General features: G+C 34.2%; 1 protein-coding gene across 9 annotated transcripts in view; it reads right to left on the reverse strand.

The window, feature by feature from the left end:
• The window catches only part of WDSUB1 (WD repeat, sterile alpha motif and U-box domain containing 1), a 48,316-nt gene that overhangs the window by 2,237 nt on the left and 21,905 nt on the right, over nt 1–24,174 (reverse strand). For all 9 annotated transcript variants that reach the window (XM_058549040.1, XM_058549045.1, XM_058549041.1 and 6 more), the window contains 5 exons: nt 22,782–22,815; nt 21,229–21,269; nt 21,044–21,150; nt 20,140–20,319; nt 11,178–11,318 (listed from right to left, as the gene is read on the reverse strand). In XM_058549040.1, coding sequence (XP_058405023.1) covers nt 11,178–11,318; nt 20,140–20,319; nt 21,044–21,150; nt 21,229–21,269; nt 22,782–22,815 — 503 coding nt within the window. The remainder of the gene's footprint in view (nt 1–11,177; nt 11,319–20,139; nt 20,320–21,043; nt 21,151–21,228; nt 21,270–22,781; nt 22,816–24,174) is intronic.

The raw sequence follows: 24,174 nt of genomic DNA on the forward strand, positions 1-24,174 counted from the left end.
TTGCACTTAATTTAGGAAGATTTTTTTAAATTAATATATAACTGACAGTTATTAGTTTCAGGTACACACCATAACGATTTATGTATATATTGCAAAATGATCACCACAATAGCTCTAGTAAACACCCATCACCAGCTACAAATTTTTCCTTTTTTCTTGTGGTGAGAAACTTAAGATTACTCTCTTAGCAACTTTCTAATGTACCATACAGTATTATTAACTATAGTCACCATGCTGTACATTACATCCCCAGGACTTACTAATTTTATAACTAGAAGTTTCTACTTTTTGACCACCTTCACCCATTTCGCCCACTCCCACCCCCTGCCTCTGGCAACCACCAATCTGTATGAGTTTGGTGTTTTGTTTTAGATTCCACATATAAGTGAGATCATATTATTTGTCTCTTTCTGCATTTTACTTAGCAAAATGCCCTTAAGGTCCATCCATGATGTCATAAATGACAGAATTTCCTTCTTTTTTATGGCTGAATAATATTCCATTGTATATACATACATTTTCTTTATCCATTCATCTCTGGATGGACACTTAAGTTGTTTACGTGTCTTGGCTATTGTGAATAATGCAGCAATGAACACAGGAGCACAGGTATCTTTTCAAGTTAGTAATTTTGCTTCCTTCAAATAAATACCAGAATTAATTCCCTTGAATTAATTCCAGAAGTGGAATTAATCACTGGATCATACAGTAGTTCTAGTTTTAATTTTTTTAGGAACCTCCATACTGTTTTCCATAGTGGTTGCACCAATTTACATTCCCACCAAAAGTGCTCAAGGGTTCCCTACTCTCCACATCCTCGTCAATATTTGTTATCTCGTCTTTTAGATAATAGCCATTCTAACAGGGATGAGGTGCTATCTCATTGTGGTTTTGACTTGCATTTCCCTGATGATTAGCAGTGCTGAGCATCTTCACCTACCTGTTGGCCATCTGTATGTCTTCTTTGGAAAAATGTCTATTCCATTCCTCTGCCCATTTTTTAATTGAATTGTTTTTTTTCTATTGAGATGTACGAGTTCTTCATATATTTTGGATGTCCTTATCAGATACATGACTTGCAAATGTTTTCTGTCATTCGATAGGTTGCCTTTTCATTTTGTTTTCTTTGCTGTGCAGAAGCTTTTTAGTTTGATGTAGTCCTACTTATTTTCGCTTTTGTTGCCTTTGCTTTTGGTGTCACATCCAAAAAATCATTGCCAAGATCAATGTCAAGGAGCTTACCACTTAGGTTTTCTTCTAGGGGCTTTACGGTTTCAGGTCTTACATACAAGTCTTTAATCCATTTTTAGTTGATTTTTGTGTATGGTGCAAGTTAGTGGTCCAGTTTTCCCAACACCATTTATTGAAGAGAATTTCCTTTCCCAGTGTATATTCCTGGTTCCTCTGTTGTAAATTAATTGATCATATATATGTGGGGTTTATTTCTGGGCTCTTGATTCTTTTCCATTGGTGTCTGTTTTTATGCCAATATCATACTGTTTTCAATACTATAGCTTTGTAATATACTTTGAAATTGCTGTATTTTGAAACCTCCAGCTTTGTTGTTCTTTCTCAAGATTGCTTTGGCTATTCGGGGTCTTCTGTGGTTTCATACACATTTTAGGATTGTTTGTTCTATTTCTGTGGAAAATGCCATTGGAATTTTGATAGGGATTGCACTGAATCCGTAGATGGCTTTGGGTGGTATGGACATTTTAACAATATTAATTCTTATCCATGAGCACAGAATATCTTTCCATTTATTTGTGTTGTCTTCAATTTCTTTCATCAATCTCTTATAACAGGTCTTTCACCTCCTTGGCTAAATTTATTCCTAGGTATTTTATTCTTTTTGCTGCAATGGTAAATGAGATTGGTTTCTTCTCTTTCTGATAGCTGCATTTCTGATAGTTAACAAGCTGATTTTTGTATATTAATTGTGTATCCTGCAACTTAACTGAATTATTTCTAACAGTTCTTTAGTGGAGTCTAGGGTTTTCTATATATAATATGTCATCTGCAAATAAAGACAGTTTTACTTTTTCCTTTCCAATTTGGATGCCTTTTCTTTCTTTTTCTTGACTAACTGCTCTGGCTAGGACTTTCAATACTATGTTGAATAAAAGCAGCAAGAGTGAGCAGCCTTGTCTTGTTCCTGATCTTAAAGGATAAAGTTTCAGCTTTTTGTCACTGAGTATGATATTAGTAGTGGGCTTGTCATATATGGTCTTCCTTATTTTGAGGTATGTTCTCTCTATACCCACTTTGCGAGTTTTTATCATAAATGTTTAATTTTGTCATATGCTTTTTCTACATCTATTGAGATGATATGATTTTTATCCTTCATTTTGTTAATGTAGTGCATCACATCGATTTACTGATGTTGAACCATCCTTGCATCCGTGGAATGAACTCCACTTGATCATGGTGTATGATCCTTTTAACATACTGAATTTGGTTTGCTAATATTTTGAGGATTTTTACATCTATGTTCATCAGGGATATTGGCCTGTAATTTTCTTTTCTTGTAGTGTCCTTGTCTGGTTTTGTTATCAGGGTAACGCTGGCCTTGTAATATGAGTTTGAGGATTGATATGAATTCTCTAAATATTTGATTTCTTAATATCTGTGGAATATTAGCACTGCATCAATTTTTCACTTCTTTTGGACTTTGAGTCCATGTTGAGAAGTGTTCCTATTTCTAGCTTATCAAAGAAATTACCTACATTTTCTTCTGGGACTTGTAAGGTTTCATTTTTTCATGTTGATATCTCTGATCCATTTGGAATTAGTTTTTAGATGTACAGTATAAGAGATGAAGCCAGTTTTATCCTTTTCCCTATGGCTATTTAGTTGTCAGAATACCACTTGTTTAAAATACTTATTTTTCCCACTGATTTAAAATGCCATTTTTATTCACTAAATTTCCAGATGTACTTGGATCAATTTCTGGATTTTTAAAAATTATTTTCCATTGGTCTGTCTATTCATGTGCCGTCCCCACACTGTGTTATTGATAGAAGCTTTATAACATGTTCTAATATCTGGTAGGGCTATTGACAGTCTTTTTTTTTATTTAATAGGTTATTTGTTGTGTGTTCTTTCCAATGGAACCTAATAATCACCTTCTGTATCTCCAGGAAAAAACCTACTAGTGACATCTTGCTGAGTCTTCCTATCAGCATGCTATGCTTTCCATTTGTTCCAAGTATACTTCACAAGGATGTTTTATAGTTTTCTTCCTGTCAATTTGCAAAATTTTGCATATTTTTTATGTCTGGGGTTTTTTGTTATTGTAAATTAAATCTTCCATTATACCTTTTAACTGCTTTCTGTTTACACCGACATATGAAGGCTCTTGATTCCTCTTTGATTTAACTTGCTAAATGCTGATTAGCCCTGTTAAGCTATTGTCTCTCAGCTCCAGACCTACACATGATGCTGAAGGTGTGGCATGCTGGGGCCAGGATACTGCATTTCTGCTTTGCCAGCTAGCCCCCCCGTTAGATCCTGCACAGGATTCCTCTAGAGGGAGACAAAAACAGGGTGAATTCCTGTCAGTGTTGTGCCTGGCCATGGCCCTTCATCTGGCAGGGGTAGTTGGTTACACTCTCCAGACATTTTTGTTTGCTTCATTGTAGGTACTGTCCAAATTTGTCTTATCCTTCCCCCTCTAGAGAAACTAGCACCAGCTAGGTAGCTCTCCCTTCTTAGAGGCCGATATTCCGGTTCTGAGAGACCCATGTGAGGTTCTGATAACGTCAAGTTTCTTCCCTGTGTTCCCTGAGTCCTAGAGATGGTAGATGCTTTCTGCAGATACTGTTAATGCCTTTTGCTTCTGTTTGAGATGTAATTCACATACCATAAAATCCACACTTTTAAGTATATAATTCAGTGGTTCTTAATATAATTCACAGAGTCATGCAACCATCACTATCTAATTTCAGAACATTTTCATCACTCCGTTAAAGAAACCCTGTACCCATTAGTAGACACTCTCCCCTCCCCTGGCAACCAGTACTCTAGTTTCTGTCTCTATGGATTTGCCTACTCTGGACATTTCCTACAAATAGAAGCATAGAATACGTGGCCTTTGGTGTCTAGTTTCTTTCACTTAGCATAATGTTTCCAAGGTTCATCCATGAAGCATGTATAAGTATTTATTCCTTTTTATGGCTGATTAATATTCCACTGTTTAGATATACCACATTTTATTTATCCAGTGATGGGACATTGGGGTTACCTCCACTCTTTGGCTATTATCAATAAGGCTGCTATGACATTCATGTACAACTTTTTGTATGAACATATGTTTTCAATTCTCTTAGATATATATCTAGGAGTACAACTGCTGGGTCATATGGTAACTATGTTTAACTTTTTGATAAACTGCCAAACTTGTTTTCAACAACAGCTGCACCATTTTACATTCCCAACACATGCTGTTTTCCATCTTTTTGATTCTTGTCTCTTATGATGAAGTATGAAGTGACATCTCATTGTGGTTTTGATTTTCATTTCCCTAATGATATTGAGTATCTTTTCTAGTGCTTATCGGCCATTTGTATATTTTCTATGGAGAAAAGTCTATTCAAATCTTTTGCCTATTTTTTAATTGGGTTATTTGTCTTACTGTTGAGTTGTAAGAACAGTTTGAGTAGGAAAATATACTCAATTTTTACTTATAAAAAGCTAAGTACAGATAATGAACCTCAGTCTTATATAATACCATCACACTGGTCTATTACTGATAAATCATGTGCATGTGCATGTTAATATTACCATGTGAAATATTTTTGAGTTCAATGACAGCTAATTCATTTGCCACCAGACTAGATAAATCTGACAATAGCATGTTTTTAACCTTCCAGGTGAAAGGGGCTCACTTTTGTTATTAATTTCTTTGTTACATTCCATTGTGGTGACATTATGCTACTTGTGTTATTTCTGGTGGTGGTGGTGGTCTGGTGCTTAAATATGAATGTCCCATATGTGTTCAAAAAGAAGATGTACTTTCTATTTTGAACGTTGAGAGTTTGATACATTACTTTGATCTGTTTTGGACTGAGACGTGATCAGGTCTGTTCCTGTGCTGTTTTTCTCCTTATACTGTCTGTAGTTTCTGCTTTATGAAAGGTGTTGCTGTGTTTGGGACTGCATAGCTAGTAATGGTTATCTTCACTGAGCATCGTGGTCTTCAGTATTATAAAATTTTTTTGGTCTGAATTCTACTTTTGTAGACAAGCATGTAACCCTTCTTCATTTTCAGTTGTCTCATCTTTGCCTATCCTTTTATTCCTAACCCTTCTGAATCCTTGTTTTAGGTTGGATTGCACTTTGTTAACTAATCTCAAATCTTTTGTCTCTTTAGGGATGAGTTAAGCCAAACTGTTTATTAATATTACCAGTAAGTTTAGTAATAGTTTTATCATTTTTTATATTTTATAAATCACATAGATAAATTCTTTCACTATGGGAACTGGTTTCATCAATTTTGATGCTTAGGGAGGTTTGTATTTGTGATCTACTGGTTACCTTTACACTAATATCTTTTCAAAAGAGCCCAAGAATATTATTAGTGTCTCTTGGTTCCTTACTATAAGTAATATTCAAATCACTTAATAGTCTTTTTCTCTCCCCCAGTATCTAAATTTCAGATAGGCTTTTACTCAATTAACAATCAGTGAGCTCATTCAACTTTTCATATTCTCTACTCTCCATTTTTAATAGTTGTATTATATCTACACTGTTAGAGCATATCATCATTATACAGTATTTTGTCACCTTTAATTGAATTCCCCTAAATGAACAATTTTTCCTCGCCTGCTGTGGGTTGTCAGTTTCTTGGGTAGTAGCAATGAAGATGTCAAACCCTTCACTCTAAGATAAAGTATAGGTTTCCTACTGTGGGAAAGTCAGTTACATTGGCCATACATTACCCTAAAGTTTGATATCAGTTTTCCATGGTATTATAAAATAGTGATTCTTTGAAATAATCAACAGTTTTCTACTGGTGAAAATATATTCCCTGAAACATCTGATAAACAGAGAAAGCAGGAATTCTGAGTGGATCTACAGCATTGATAATTATATGACAGTTTTTAAACTGGTCTACCAAAGTTCATCCCAAAGGAGTAAGGGGATTATCAGTGCTGCAAAGCAACAAGCACTTCCCCACCCCCACATACACACAGAGCCTTTCATGTACAATAAAAATGCACTTAAACATTATTGTAACTAAAAACAACTGCAGCTGACAATTTGTGTTAATGATACTCCTAGTTTCTTGTAAAAATTCACGTATGAAGTTGACTGCAACTAGAGTTAACTTATTTGAAATCAAACGTATCACCAGGGGAAAACACTGACAATTTTTAAAAGATGATACATATTGCACATTACATTCAATACTAACTAAATTTGCTTGTTTTCAGTACTTTAATTGGTCTAAGGATTTTAAAACTTTCAATAAAGAAAAAAATTTAATTACTTTCATCCAAAGAGCACCATCTGACTCTTGCTATAAACCAAGATGCTGAGTTGACAAATCCAGAGCTGTACTAGATAGTTCTAAGAAGTAAAAAATACTTAATAAGCTCCAGTCACAAAATTTTATTTCAGTTTAATATACTCAGATGAATAGGTTCTGGTAAAATATCATGTAATGATACCTATTACAAGATTTATTCATTACTCAGACTTCCATTTCTGGTAATAGAGCAGAGTAAGTAAACCCCAAAATTTCCTGCTACATTATACTTAGAAATGGTAACTAAAAGAAGCATCTTTCTACATGGAGAGCTGACTTCTAGGTTGAAATGGCTTCACCCTAGTGAAAACTTCAAGTAAGAAATATTAGCTCACTGGCCTAGCCTCTGAATTTATATCTGTTGTCCAAGAAAAAAGCTTGCTCAGCCCACTGCTGCCCACCTGTTGTTCTGGGAATGAACAAAGCAAGCCCAACACCTCTCTGGAGCTACACCCTCTTCCCACACTGGAATTCCACAGGTAATACTTGACTGAAGATGAGCAGACAAAGGAACACATGTAGACAACAAAGAGCAAGGGTTAGGATCCCACAAACCTCAGAAAATGAATACAACCTGTACTGTCTTTCTAAAATAAGAATGAATCTAAGAAATAATATATTATGAAAAATAAATATTTAATACTCATATAGCTAATTGTGTAACATTACACTGTTCCAGGGCACTGTTACCTATATTAACTCACTTAATCTGCACAACCACCTTATGAGGAAATTGATGCATGGCCTGAATAACTTTCCAAGGTCACATAAGTCGGCAGGGACAGAGCTGGATTTAAACTCAAGTAGTCTGGCTTCCGGAGTCTGTGCCCTTAATCTACAGGCTAAGTCAGATTTCCAAAAATGACAAAGTCATTGAAATTTTGAAAAAAATCTCAATGGAAAGGTTAAATAGTGTAAAGACAATGCAAAATAGATGACTGGTAGGTAGGTCTAAGAAAATTACCTAGACAGGCTAAAGAGACAAGGTGTATAGAATGAGAATGGCTGAATGTTTTCCAGAATTGATCAACAGCACAGAATTCCATTCGAGAAGCACTGTGCTCCCTGAATAAGAGAAATAAAAATACATATCAAAGGAAAACTCTGAAACAAAAAATCAGAATTAAGCTGAATTGTACCGCAATAACAGAAGCCAGAGTGTGTGTTCTCCCTATATAACTGATGTAGAACACTGTGTATGCTTTCATAAAAAAGCAAAGTGGTCAGATAGGGTTTATTAGGTTTTTACAATTTTGAAATGATGAATTATAAGTACGAACATTGATTTTTCCAAAAAGCTATATAAATGAATTAACATATTTAAATGTTCAGAATAAACCTCAAAGGAACAAAAGAATAGATGGAACACCTCACTAGTGCAAAGTTGTCATTCTACTGCTTACTCCACCCCCAAATTAACATTTAGTTTTTAGATTTTCTGTAATTCCAATCAAAATGTCAATGAGATTTTCTTTTGTAGCATAACAAAACGACTCTAAAATTTATCTGGAGGTCTAAAAGAGCAAAAATTGAACAAGTCAGTTGTTAAAAAGAATAATGAAAGGTAACCATAATTAAAACTAAATTTAAAATATGGCAGTGCCTATCAGTATTAAATATTTATCCAACAGTAATATTTAAACAAATGTACCTGTATATAGTACATGACTGAAGATTTCTTTCTACAGAATTACTTGGAGAAAGATATCTATCAATAGAGTAAGAGTTAATTTATGGCATATTCATACCATGAAAGACTATCCTGTAGTTGAGAATGAAGTAGTTCTGAATATACTGACAGGGAATTCTACCTGATACATTAAGTAAATAAAATCTTTTTTAAAGTATGTATTATATCCCATATGCTATAGAACAAAATTATAAATGGACAGAAAAATATCTGAAAGGATACACCAGAATCTCCACATTTTCAAAATAATTATTTCTGTACTGCGTATTTTTCACCAAGCACATGCTGCTTAAAAGGATGGATAAAGAAAAATACTCTGTAAGAATCCTGAAATATAGGGAGAAACAGGTCTTAGAAATTTTTCTGAGGCAGTGAATTCAACAGATAGAAACACCAGGGTAAAGAAGCCAAAAAGGACATGTGATCAACTCAGGAAAGAAGCGGGTAAAGGGAACTAGAAGAAAGCAAAGTAAGTTGGAAACATATGCTGGCAGGAATTAGCCCAAATGTATCAATCACAATATAAAGAAATCAGTTCAATTCTATTCAAGATGAGGACGACTGAGTTTTTTAAAAAAATTAATTCAAGTAGGTTTTCCACAGGGAACACCTCTAAAACAAAGCAACACAGGAAGACTAAAAATAAATAGACAGTGACTCTCTCGGGATTATGCTAAGCAAAAAAGCTAATCGCAAAAGGTTATTTACTGCATGATTCCATTCATATAACACTTTTGAAATGACAAAATTTTAGAAATGGAGGCCAGATTAGGGCTGGAGGTGGGAAGAGAGCAGGCAGGTGATGGACATAGTTATAAAAAGGCAACAGAAGGGGTCCTTATGGGTTTGGAACTGTTCTGTCTTGACTAGTGGGTGATACTCAAACCTCCAAAAGGGACAAAATTATACAGAACTTAACACACATGTAAAACTAGGGAAATCTAAATAAGATTTGTGGATTGCATCAATGTCAATCTCTTGGTTGTGATATTATAGTATCATTTTGCAAAATACTGCCAGTGGGGAAACTGGGACAAGTGTACAAGATCTCTCTCTGCTATTTCTTATAACTGCATGTGAATCTACAATTGCTTCAACAAAAATAATAAAATTTAAAAAATTTAACTAATTTATCGTACAGAAATATTCACGTTAAGACTGCAAGGATAAATTTATACAATAATGCTCACTGTTGTAGTTTATAATGGCAAAAAATCAACAGGGAATAAAATGAATTACAGGACACAGATACACTTGAATATTGGGCAGCCTTTAAAAGAATAAAGTAGATAACATGATGTTGCCTTCTTTCCCTGGGAATTAAATCAAGAAAAATTACAGCAGCATTTACTGATGACTACATACTTAAAACAGGCAAACATCCATGGACATTTCACCAAAAAAAAAAAAAAAGACATGATACAGAACAGTATAAAATGTGTAAGCCCAGTTTTGTAAAAATATCTTGATTCTGTTGGTATTAAAAGTGTGATATTTAAGAATATACAGAGAAAAACATCTAGAATTATAATTCTTGCCTTTGGGACCAGATAGATGAGATGACTCACTTTATACAGCTCTGTTTTGTTTGAAAATTTTTCAGACAATGAAGATATATTTTACAATTATAGAGGATATTTGCAAAAAATACAAACATATGTTCTTGATTCAATCATATCTCAGAGCAAATATAAAATTCCAAATGTAAGAGAGCTAAGCATGTTTTAAAAACTAGAAGAAAATGTTTACAGTTGTATAAATGAAAAATGTTCCTGCCTACAAAAGTTCAGAGCAAGTAGAGACAAATATATTAAAATGATATTAACAAAATTAGACTACATGATTAGTTCCACTAATCACGTGGCCACAATATGCATGGTCAGTAAGTCCCTTAGATAAGTTAATTATCAAATAAGATGAATATTTTATACCCAAGCATGTTTAAATGGTCAACTGCTATGTAGAAAAATTTATTGCCTCCCTAGAATGTAAGGAATACAGTTTCAAACAACTACTAAACTTGCAAAAATAGTTATAAAATTCAATGATCACAAAACTGTGGGAAAACAGGTATACAAATATATTGCTGGTAGCACTCTAAACTTTTTTTTTCTAGAAAATAATAACAAATCTAACAAAAACTATCAAAATTTTTCTTTTTCATGTTCATAAAATATTCTCTGACTGGTTAATTCTGCTTTGGGGCACACATGCCATGAGAATAATCCTAAGTAATGCTAACAACAAAAAGAAATGGGTACCAAGATATCAGTGCAACGCTATTTACAACATAAAGATTTGCAAACACATACATACACCAAATTGTAGAAGAGTCAAACAAAATGTAGCACAGAGCCACAATGGAATAAAGTTATTAAAACTGAAAATTATGTAGACTAAGTCAATATTTAGAAATGTATATAATAAAGTTATATACAAAAATAAAAAACAACATAATATGGATTCACTGATTACAACTATGTAAAGTACGTATGTACGTGTTTGACAAAGATTAGAAATTAATGTAGAATGATGAAACTTTATAATCTTTAAGTTCTTATTTCTATAAGCTTGTTTAAATTCATGAGAGACAAAATAAACACAAGAGATCTCAACAGTCTATCTTAAAAACAATGTTTTAACTTTACATTCTAGTAACTAAATACACATTTTGCAAGTTTAAGTAAAGCTTGTAAAACGTATTCCTTTTTCTCTAATCTTATCTAAACCTACTCCATCCAGTTTTATGTGTTAATACATAGTGTTCAATAGCTCACTTGGGATCTAAGTTTTTAAAAAGAAAAAAGAAAACCAAAACTACTTATGAGAAATAAAACATTTTGAAAATTTTGAATTTTGAAAATTTTCCACATTTAAATAAACTTCTATGAACTGTAGACATTATTTATTCATTTAGCACATAATATGCCCTGAAACTTAGAATAGCATCACACATACCTGATGCAATGACAGGATCTTTCATAAGCTCCCTAGTTATTGGACATATAAATTCATCAGGAATTCCAGAAGAAAGGGTTTTCACCTTTGTCCTGAGCTCTTCAATTTTCCTCAGAACTTTACTACGCAGCCCCAGAGATTCTGAAAAGAAATTATTCTGTTAGAGCTGGAGAACTACTGGTAACCTTCATCAAGTCTTTAGTAAAAGAAAGATTTTATCTACTACAACCAAAAATCTTTAGACATATTGCGTTACCACATGCAACTGTTTCCTTTATAAATTAATGGATCTTCATAGTATAGAATACTGTGTGGTTAAAATAAATCAGCAACTAATAGAGAGATTATTCTAAAAAACCTTAGATCTGAAAGTTCCTCAAGAATTTCTTCTGATTGCCTAACACTAATGTACTACACAAAATCAGAAAAGGCTCATTATTATTGATTAATTTATTTAGACAACAAAAAATTTCCTAAAAATCATTTTTAAAGATGTTCAGTTCAATAATGTAAAAATTTCATCTTATATTTTTAAACTTCATGAAATTGGATATATTATTTGCTGATTCTTATATGAAGCATGATCACAATTAAGTTCATCTATTTGTCCAAGACTGTACACACAAGTTTCATTTATTTATATTTTTACTTTTAACTTTTTTTTTTAAACTGAAGTAGCATTCATTTCTTTATTTGTTCCTTTAACAAACTTTTTTTGTGTGTGTGAGGAAGACTAGCCTGAGCTAACATCCGATGCCAATCCTCCTCTTTTTTTCTGAAGAAGACTGGCCCTGGGCTAACATCCTGCCCATCTTCCTCCACTTTATATGGGATGCCCCCACAGCATGGCTTGACAAGCGGTGAGTGGGTGCACGACCAGGATCCAAACCTGCAATCCCCGGGCCGCTGAAGTGGAGCGCGCGCACTTAACCGATGTGCCACCAGGCCAGCCCCTACTTTTAACTTTTAAAAATTATCTTAATTCTTAATTTCAAGTTTAATATAATTAATCTTAGGAAGTTTAGTGTTATTAGCTGTTTACATTTTTAGAACTAGCTGACAGTTCTACTTCAGGTGGAGGTGTTTGGGGGCGGGGTAAGTAGAAGAAACAAGTTACATTTCAGAAGGCCTCACAGATCCCAGAAAAAGCAAATCAGCTTTCTTCCTGTTGAGAGGTAATGCTCCATAGTGTTTGTACGCATCTTATGACACTTTTGTCTTGGCAATCTTTTCAAGGATGTTTGCAGACGCCCTTGGAAGCTAGAGATAGCGTCTCTCTTCCAGTCAGAGGGCAGATTTGTTTCCTGAGAAGTACAAAGATAATGTCTTCCTCTTGGGCTAGTTTGCTAGCAGTCCTCTTAAAACCGGGAGTTTTATGAGCTCAGGGTTCCTCAGCTATGACACGAGCAGAAATTGCCCCCACAAGACTTAGTGGGAATGGGGAACCAATTTGAATATGAAACTCAAGCTGCCTGCTATGCCATGAGTTTAAATCTATTTGGACTCATTAACTATATCTATGGAAGTGTGGCAAGTCAACCTAGCAGCAGCCTGCCTCTTACGGACTGCTTCACTGCTTTTCTATGACTTCTTTCCTATGTAATTCACCAAAACCAAATTTAAGGATTTTTAAAACAATTTTTTAAAAGCACCACAACACGTTTATAATTAGATAGCAGCCATCTCATTTAAAGAGATAATTACACAACATATAATGAAAATAATATAGAAGCATTTAATATTCTGAAAAATATATGTATTTCCCTCTCTGCCAAAGATATTATATCTATGTGCTAATATTTAGAATGTTTATAATAGTTACAGTAGAGAATACAGAAAGCCTATTTCAAAATGCCCAGATGAGAAAAGGTTAAATTGGGTGTTATCCTTGTCCAGTTCTGATGTCATTTAAAAATGGATTCAGATTGGTTTGTCCTCAGGGAAGCAGTTACCAAATCACATCCACAGAGCTTAGCCCGAAACAAAACATCTTTTGTGATTGGGAGTTGGAAGTGAATGTTATTAAACTTAATTGCTCACAAAGAATGGACCCTTACCAGCTGAGGGCTAGTAAACCCTCAGTATGGGTAATGGGCAATATCTGGCTATATTTACTATAATCCTGAAAATGCATCTGGTTCCTAATAAGATGACAAGTTAAATAGGCCACTAGCTCCTGAAGCCTCTTCCCCACCCCGTACACAACCCTGGAAATGCTATATAATTGAGAATTGATGGAGTCTAAACACAAACAACCATCAAAAATATAAAACAAAACTCTGAAAACTCCTAAGGAAACAGAGGTAACTGGGTTCCAGAGTGGCGGATGGGAGATGACAGGTTACAACAGAGATTTGCATACACGAATGGAAAAGAGACCTTTCTACTTATACCCTTCACTCTTCCCGACTTTGTCCTGTAAGAATCGTTGCCAAAGCAGCAACACCAGCAACAGCTGGAGGCAGGATAACAAGATAGCGCTACAGCCTGGAACTAACAAGCACAGCCCACCAGGCTGGTCATTGAATCACCTCTCCACCGCCCTGAGAGAACAACGACAGAACCAAAAGTTGGTTTCTCAAGGTGAAAAAAAAAACATCGTATTTCTGAAAAATAAATTTTACAAAAACAACCAAACTTCTGACTAGAATGATCAAGAGAAAGAAAGTAAAGATATAAAACTGCATTAGGAAACATGACTATAGGTACAGTAGGAATTGTTAAAAGGATTTGGAGAAGATGGTGGTAGGAGCAGTCCAGTTTTTATTTCTCTGAATCCCCACATAAAAACAGAGCAACTAACTAGTTAGCAAAATCAAATCCTAACGACAACATTTCCAACAAAACAAGGTAGCAAGGAATTCTCATGAACCCCACAATATAAATGGGTAAGGACAAACCACCAACATCCATAAGACCTGTGGTTGACATCTGATGGGCCTGAGGAAAGGAGACCCCAAAATGCTAACAAGTACTCACTGGAAAGTAAGGTGGGCCAATTTAAGAGCAGCAGCTGAACCGCAAGGGTTATGCCCCCTCCAATAGCAGGCCAGTGCACAAGCCCACAATAACTAGATTTGAAGGGACGGTTTCACTTTCATCGTGTATTAAAAAAAATGGTAAATGTTCTATTAACGATTTACGATGCTAGGCAACAAGTGAAAAACTACACAAAGAAGTGTTACTCGGCATTGAAACATGAAAGTTTCAAAATCTGAGGATATTAAAAGAGGTGATGTATAAAGTTTGAAAAACTGTTTTATATAGTAATTTGATATTATAATTTTTAAATTAGAAAATGACAAAAATGTCTCAGTGCTTTTACGGTTTCTTGGAAAGACAAGAGCAAAAAGAAGAGGGAATCCTTTGAAAAAACCTCATTCCCAATTAGGAATCTATGATTGATAATTATTTGAATACAAGTGTAAGGACTGACATGATATACAATACTTCCTTGGCTTTTGTCATTCCAAGTTTCTACCATTACATCATCTATGACAATTCCAAACTCCAAGATAACACAGCAATTTGCAATATTCCTGAGGCCCAGATATAAACAGAGGCCCATGTGCACATGCAAGTCACACGGCTAGTTAGTGGACTTGCTGCTTGCCTAGTATCACCCATCAGTGACTGTCGTGATCCTCACCTTGCATACTTTATGCCTTTTGAATGAAATATTAAATACTATAATAGAGTTCACAAATTCGTGGATTCACAAATGTCTTAAGATATATCTCTCTCAATGTTAAGGATCTTTTGTACCTTGTATAAGAATCTCTGTCCGGACATTCCTTATGCAGATGAAGTACTAGACATAAGGAGTTATTTTCTACATAAAACTATGTCTGTTGTACCACTGGTTTTCATTAACACGATCCTAGAAAAGGACTATTATCCTAGGTTACAGCATCATATTCCAACAGATATACAAGTCTACAGAAAGTTCTTTATTGTATATTTACAAAAGGCTCATTGAAAAAAGTTTTGATAGGGCTGGCCTGGTGACAGGGCAGTTAGGTGCGCACGCTCTACTGTGGCGGCCTGGGGTTTGGATCCCAGGCGCGCACTGACGCACCGCCTGTCAAGCCATGCTGAGGCAGCGTCCCAGATACAGCAACTAGCAGGATGTGCAACTACGACACGCAACTATCCACTGGGGCTTTGGGAGAAAAAGGGAAAAAAAGGAGGAAGATTGGCAATAGATGTTAGCTCAGGGCCGGTCTTCCTCAGCAAAAAGAGGAGGATTGGCATGGATGTTAGCTCAGAGCTGATCTTCCTCACAAAAAAACCAAACAAAAACAAACTGTTGCAGGCCATTAATTGAATCCTGTAAGAATTTCTTATTCTTTATTTATCTAGCTATCAGAATAGAATTCTATTCCTATTGTTTTTACGGTTTCTCTTATACGTTTTCAAACATCCTTTGTTGAAATCTGAAATTATTATTTTACATTGTCAAGTGCTTCTGTGTGATAAGGTACTGTTAAGATTTATTGTGACAGAATAATGAGAAATCAACTAATGAAGATGCTAAATTCACCAGAACTTAAAAAAAAAAAAACCTACACTCCATTAACTACTTTCAGGAGGAAAAAGTAAATTATAAAGGAAATAAGTTATTAGAGATACAAAAATAACTGTCACAGTATGGCTTGAATACAAAACCATCTGAACCTAAGTATTTTTTCAAAATCATAATTCTGTTAACTTCTTAAAAGGCCATAAACTTCCAAGAGATTTAAATAGCTTCACATATTATATTTACTATATAAGAAAAATATAACACTATACTTTAAAATGGTTTTCTATAACAAATTTTTTTTGTTATTTGACTCTTTATTTACAATAAATCTCACTATGGATATCCTATTTCCTAAGCTTTCTGGTTAATTAAGATTTTACTAAAGCATATTGATAATAGTGTCTGGTTATTATGTTTATTAGAGCATGACACTAAAACTTCAGATTGTTTTTGGTAAGGATCTAGTATCCAGAGTACATAAAGAATTCTTACAACTCAACAATAAAAAGACAAACCAATTTAATAAGGGCAAAGGATCTAAACAAACGTTTCTCCAAAGAAGACATACAAATGGCCAAGAAGCACTTGAAAAGATGCTCCATATCATTAGGTAAATGCAAATCAAAACAACAATGAAATACCACTTCGCATCTACTAGGATGGCTGTAATCAAGATGACAGGTAATAACAAGTGTTGACAAAGAGGTGAAGAAAATGGAAACCTCACACATTGCTAGTGGGAATGTAAAATGGTACAACTGCTTTGGAAAACAGTCTGGCAGTTCCTCAAAATGCTAAATTTAGAGTTATTCTACTCCTAAATATATACCCAAGAAAAATGACAACATATTCACACAAAAACTTATATGTTCACAGCAGTATTATTGATAATAGCCAAAAAACGGAATCAACTCAAATGTCCATCAACTGATGAACAAACAAACAAAATGCAGTATAGCCATACAACGGAATATTATTCAGCCATAAAAAGGAATGAAGTACTAACAACAAACACACACATAGATACAGAGATTAGACTGGTGGTTACCAGATGGGACGGGGGAGGGAGGAGGGCAAAATGGGAGACTAGGCACATGTGTATGGTGATGGATGTTTATTAGTCTTTGGGCAGTGAACACGACGTAATCTACACAGAAATCAAAATATGATGTACACCTGAAATTTATATAATGTTATAAACCAATGTTACCTCAATAAAAAAAACAAAAAACAAAACTTTAGCTTAGTTACAATTATGGGATATGTTAAATTTCTGTACTTAAACGTTGTAATTCTTCCTAGATTTTGATCTTTGATATAACACTTCCAGTTAAAGATTAAGAAAAATTTTCTGAAAGTTTAACCAAACTGGAAAAGATGATGGAGATACATTAGTGTTCTCTAGTATGTGAATACTGAGATGTGTAGTGAATGTGAACTTAGCTGAAAAATGGGAAATATTTTGAAAAATAAAGAAAAGTCACATTTCACCTTTTAAAAAAAATTAGTTACTTGGAAGAAGAAGGTGGTTAGGCGTCTGTGGTCTTGATATTATTATTTTTCTTAATTTTTGTGGTGGTTACACAGTTGTATTAATTTTTTTTTCTTTTGGTGAGGAAGATTAGCCCTGAGCTAACATCCATGCCCATCATCCTCTACTTTATATGGGACGCCACCACACCACAGCTTGACAAGCGGTGCATTGGTGGATGCCCAGGATCTGAACCTGCAAACCCTGGGCTGCCGGAGCGGAGGGCGTGCGCTTAACCACTACACCACCGGGCCGGCCCCCAAGTTGTATTAATTTTTGATAATTCATTTAGCTTTTTACAAAAGACTGTACTTTCTTCTTTACATTTGCTATACTTCAATAAAAAGACTTTTTTTAAGTTAAAAAAAAAAAAGGAATGAAATACTTAAACATACAAAAACATGGATGAACCCTGAAAGCACTGTTAAATAAAAGAAGCCAATAAAAAAGGCCACACATTGTACAGTGCCACTTATAAGAAATGTTCCAAATAGGCAAATCCATAGAGATAGAAAGTAGATTAGTGGATGCCAGAGGCTAGGGAGAGGAGAGAATGGGGTTCTTTTGGGGAAATAAAAATGTTCTGAAATTAGATAGTCATGATGGTTGTACAACTCTATGACTAAACTAAAAACCACTGAACTGTACACTTAGGAAAAAATGACTTATACACTGAAAATTACAAAGCATTGTTGAAAGAAATTAAGAAGACCTGAATAAACAGAAAAACATCTGGTGCTTATGAATTGGAAGGCTCATTTTATTAAGATGACAATAATCCCCCAACTGATCTACAGATTCAATACATTCCCCATCAAAATCAAGTGGCTGTTTTACAAAAATTGGTAAGTTGATCCTAAAATTCATATGGAAATACAAGCAATCCAGAATAGCGAAACCAATCTGGGGGGGGGGGGGGAGATGGAGGGCACACTTTTTAATTTCAAAACTTACTACAAAGCTACAGTAATTAAGACCATGTGGAACTAGCATAAGGATAGACAAGTAGATCAATGAAATAGAATTGAGAGTCCAGAAATAAATCCTCAAATTTATGGTCAACTGATTTTCAAGAAGAGTGCCAAGACAATTCAAAGGAGAAAGAATAGTCTTTTCAACAAACGGTGCAGGGACAACTGGACATCCACATCTGAAAGAATTAAGCTAGACTCCTACCTCACATCATATACAAAAATTAAGTCAAAGTTGATTAAACACCTAAATGTAAGAGCTAAAACTATAGAAAGCATAGAAGAAAACACAGGTGTATATCTTCAAGACTTGGGATTAGGCACTGGTTTCTTAGATATGACACCTACAGCACAAGCAACAACAGGAAAAAAAAAAACAGATAAATTGGACTTTATCAAAATTTAAAACTTTCATGCCTCAAAAGACACTAACAAGAAGGTGTAAAGTTAACCCACAGAATGGGAAAAATATTTACAAATCATATATCTGATAAGAGTCTAGTATCCAAATTTATATAAACAACTCAACAGCAAAAAGACAACCCGCTTTTTAAAATGGGCAAAAGATCTGAATCAACATTTCTCCAAAGAACATACACAAATGGCTAACAAGCACATGAACAGATGTTTAGCATCACTAGTCAACAGGGAAATGCATATTAAAACCACAATGAGAAACCAGTAGGATGGCTATAATTTAAAAAGCAAACAAGTGTTGATGAAGAACTGGAATTCTCATACACTGCTGATAAGAAAGTAAAATAGCACAGCTGCTTGGGAAAACAGTCTGGCAGTTCCTCAAATGTAAGCATAGAGTTACCATATGACCCACCAATTCCACTCCTAATTATACACCCAAGAAAACTGAAAACAGGGCCGGCCCCGTGGCTTAGCAGGTAAGTGCGCGTGCTCCGCTACTGGCGGCCCGGGTTCGGATCCCGGGCGCGCACCAACACACCGCTTTTCCGGCCATGCTGAGGCCGCGTCCCACATACAGCAACTAGAAGGATGTGCAACTATGACATACAACTATCTACTGGGGCTTTGGGGAAAAAAAGGAGGAGGACTGGCAATAGATGTTAGCTCAGGGCCTGTCTTCCTCAGCAAAAAGAAGAGGATTGGCATGGATGTTAGCTCAGGGCTAATCTTCCTCACCAAAAAAAAAAAAAAAGAAAAGAAAAGAAAACTGGAAACAGATACCCACACAAAAATTTGTACATCAATGTTCATAGAAGCATCATTCGTAGTAGCTAAAAAATGGAAATATCTAAATTTAAGCAACTGATGAATGGATAAACAAAAAGTGATAAATTCATACAACAGAATATTATTCAATCATAAAAATAAATGAAGTAATAATATATGCTACAACATGCATGAACCTTGAAAACCCGCTAAATAAAAGAAGCCAGACACAAAAGGCCGTATATTGTTTGATTCCATTTGGATGAAATGTCAAGAACAGGCAAATCTTTAAAAATGGAAAGTAGATTAGTGGCTGTCAGGGGCTAGAGAGAAAGGGAGTAAGGAGTGGCTGCTAATGGGCATGGGGTTTCTTTCTGAAGTGAGAAAAAGGTTCTGGAATTCGATAGTGGTGATGGTTGTACAATTCTGTGAATATTCTAAAAATCACTGCATTGTACACTTATAAAAGGGTGAGTTTTATCATGTGAACTACATCTCAATTTAAAAAATATGTAAAAATATGTATATTTTTAAAATTACAGTTAAATGGTGGCTTTAGTTACCTAAAGAAATGCTACATAACATTTCTTTTCCATAATCTAATAAAAATATACTGTCCTTCTATACAAAGACATATACTAGAATAATTACTGTTAGAATATTAAGAGTAAACCATAATGCAACTAAAACCAATCTCACAGTAAATTATTAAAAGTGGTTTTTAAGACTGCCTGTTTCAACTAATCTTACCAACTTTCAAATCATCAGCCAGACTTTCTTTTGTAAGATTCAACAGTTCTCTTCCATCAATGTTGTTCATTTTGAAAATACCAACAAGGTCTTTTAAATCGTGTGCACAGAGCCATGTTGAGACATCGTCCTCTGACCAATCTTCAATAAATTGCTTCGGTTGATCTTCTGCACTCCTTGCTTAAAAAACAAACAAAAAACCCACACAAAAGGCAAGTGGAATAACAAAAGAAAAAGTATTTCCTCTATAAACATTCTCACTTTGAATTAAAAAGTAAATGCAATTTCCTTAAATCTGTGTTTTACTACTTTAACACGCTTTTAAGAAATTTCAAAAAATCAAATAATACTATGTATAATTAACGTATTATTTAATACTAAATTAAATACTACTCTTTTGGAACTTTTTATTTTTCACTCCAGAAAAACAATTTTTCTTTATTACGTAAAATTCATATCAGCAAAAGTATTCTATTTGCTCTAACATCTGCACATCAGCACCACTATTTGGTTGATTCTGACACAAATAAAACTCCTAAATTATGTGGCAATATCACTTGACAAGGCCAAAAATAAAACCAACAAAATAAAACTATAATTTCTATTTTGTTCTCAGGCTATAATTATCTGAAAAATTAGTACAGAGTATAAATAAAGAGCTTACAAAATCAATAGAGGTGTGATATATGTGAATGTGCACCCAAAAGCATTTACCAACAGTTTTAACATAGGTCAACTACTTTTTAAGACTCGTTTCTCTAAAATTATTTTTAAATTATATTAAATTTGGATGTATACTTTATTGTGAGAAAAGCAATGTGAATAATTTGTCAAAAAATTACTGAATTTCTGATTTTAATGGTGAATGGAGTTGAACTGGGTTACACATGATGTCCTTACTAACCTTGGCAAAGTGTTTCCGGGTCAAATTGCCAGATGTTCACTGTTTTGTCCATTGAACCAGTAGCAAGTAAAAGGATATTGGGTGCAAAGGCACAAGTTGTGACATACCTAGTTAATAAAAACAACTATTATGTATCCTCAGACTTTTTAAAATTATATTAATACAGAGTGAGGTTAAGTTCAGACCTGGTGTGCTGAGTCAATGTGCAAAGTATATTCTCACTATTCTGAAAAACAAGAAAAACAGCTTTAGATTTACTTAGGCAAGAGTAAAGTTACTGATAAAATTCATTTCATTATATAGCACATAAATGATTTATATGCTCTATGTATTAATATTATTATTAGTCACTAATACATCTTGAAACTTTACCCAATGAATAGAGAATAGCATCTATAACTAATATTATTATCAAGTACTTATTTCACTCTTTCTCAGTTTTCAGCACTACTGTCTACTGACTACCTTCCTAGAGATTTTTAGTATAACAGACTCGCAGCTTTTGCTGATTTGTTTGAACTTACTAATAGTAACCTAAATGTCTAGTACATGAAATAATTTGTATTTTTGCTATGGCATTTGACTTGTACCCATTGCAGGACCAGTGAATAGAAATTAGTCATTTAGATTTTGAGTACCTTTAGCTGGCCACCCAGCATCTAGATGTATTTAACTGAGACTCACATACATATTTTATGGAGAAAATTTAATGTTATAGCTGTTTTTGTGAATGTAAAACCTCAAGAAAATCTCATGAGAAATATTAAGGCTCCACTTCACCTAGTTTGAGTATTCTTTCCCATTTCCTGCCAGAACTCTCAATGACTTGATCTTCTGTGTAGAGGACTAGTTTAGATTCCTTGCTTGACCCACTACAGTTTGATAATTTACATCTCCATTTTATTTGCCGGCATAGCTACAGCGTGAACTCAATCATTATAAGGCTCCACTCAACACTGATTTCTCTTGGAGAATATTTTTGTCAACTACATCTTCCCTATACAGTCATGTGTCGCTTAACGACTGGGATACATTCTGAGAAATGCATCATTAGGTGATTTCATTGTTGTGTGAACATCGTAAGAGTCTACTTACACAGACCCAAATGGTATATAGCCTACTACACACCTAGGCTATATGGTACTAATCTTATGGGACCACCATTGTATACACAGTCTGTGGTTGACCGAAACATCGTTAGGCAGCGTGTGACTATATGTAAAACATTCATTTTTCATATTAGTTCAACTTGGTCTTTATTTTCAAGGATCTAACAAAAACTCCCATTTCCTAAATCCATTATAACCTACTCTTCCTTGTACTAGTCCCTAAATCCAGCCAGGACTCTAACAGCCACTTTCAGTTATATCCTCCCAAAACCCTGGGGTAAACATTCATCCTTTACTGTTATGGAAACCTGGTGTAAAAAGTTTAAGAATAATTGATTTAAAGTAATTTTTTGGATATTGGTGCTCTTTAAATCTGTATTTTCTTTGATCAGATTAAACATCTGTCCATCTTAAAATCATTATTGAAATATTTAATAATATTTCAATAAAGATATCAAAACTGATATCTTACTTGCACAACTATTTTAGCATTTCTGAAAATGTAAACATTATATTCTTGGGCACCCTAAACAGAAAAAAGATATACATTTTTTTCATCTTGCCTAACTAAACTTAACAAATAAACATAATTTACACAGATCACACATACAAGATTTTGAAATACTTACAGTATCATACACTATGACAGACTTATCCACTGATCTTTAAAAGAAAAAGAAAATTATGGGTGAAAAGTTCTATAAAAACAAAGTACAGCATTTATGTAATTAGCATTTTTCAATCATTTTAATAACTTTTTTAGAAAAGGCTGAAATATTGATATACAAACATTTAGAATGCAGCATCTTTTTGTTCACATGTATAAACTTTTATTCAAAAAACTACGTGATATATGAAATATATCAGAAAATAATAAACTTTATTAACCACTAGCATTTGCTATTTATACTATATAGCCATAAACAGAATATGTATTTGTGATGCATAAATAAGACACAATCCCATATCAAGTTAGTAACTCAAAGGGAAAAACTGCTACAAGGAAAAGCTATTACTTGCTACTTGTCTTTGTTTCAGATAGCATTGTTCTTTATCATTGATATGGCTGTGCCTTAATTACTAATCTATATATATGCACATGTACATGTCTTTATTGTGACTCATTTTTGAATATTATAATTCTAAACTTGATATGGACTCTACATGGTTTCTTCTCATGGTATAAAAATTAAAAACAACCATCTAGGATTATTCTAGTGGTGAAAAAAATCATCATACCAAAAAAAATGCAATACTGTAACAAAATACATAATTAAAAATAATAGATAAATAGGCTTCTACATGATGTATTTCCCCATTTGGAAATATTTTTTTTAAATAATTTTATTTATTTATTTCTTTTCCCCCAAAGTCCCAGTAGATAGCTGTATGTCGTAGTTGCACATCCTTCTAGTTGCTGTATGTGGGACGCGGCCACAGCATGGCTGGAGAAGCGGTGCGTCAGTGCGCGCCCAGGATCCAAACCCGGGCCACCAGCAGCAGAGTGCGCGCACTTAACCGCTAAAGCCACGGGGCCGGCCCTGGAAACAGTCGTTATGCCACCATGATATATGTTGCAAGGCAGGAAAACATATCAACAATACAAGTGTTACTTACTACTCTCTGTACAACTTTAATAATATTTGTACTTATTACTAAAAGATAGCTGATTATAATCTGACCACAGGAGTCATACCTATTGGAAGGCTTAAAATCCCCTTCAGTAAGACTTAAAATTACTTGTTTAGCAGTCTATCCAGTGTTGATGATGAATTTTGACTGCAGAATCTCTGTCATAAATTCAAAATAGGAATTATTCTTTAAATGTTCAAATATAAAATACAAGGAAATGCGAGGCATATAAATGCATTCTGGATGTCAAAAAACAAGAGTTACAGTATTAAATGTTAAATTCCAGCCAAAAAACGCTGAGAAATTATACTAGCAGCTAACATTATTTGAGTATGTCTATGCCAGACATAATTTATAGCCTACTCTTCTTTAGTCCTAAATTCCTCAAGG

Source organism: Diceros bicornis, chromosome 10, assembly GCF_020826845.1.
Source record: "Diceros bicornis minor isolate mBicDic1 chromosome 10, mDicBic1.mat.cur, whole genome shotgun sequence".
In the NCBI taxonomy this organism is placed as follows: domain Eukaryota; kingdom Metazoa; phylum Chordata; class Mammalia; order Perissodactyla; family Rhinocerotidae; genus Diceros; species Diceros bicornis.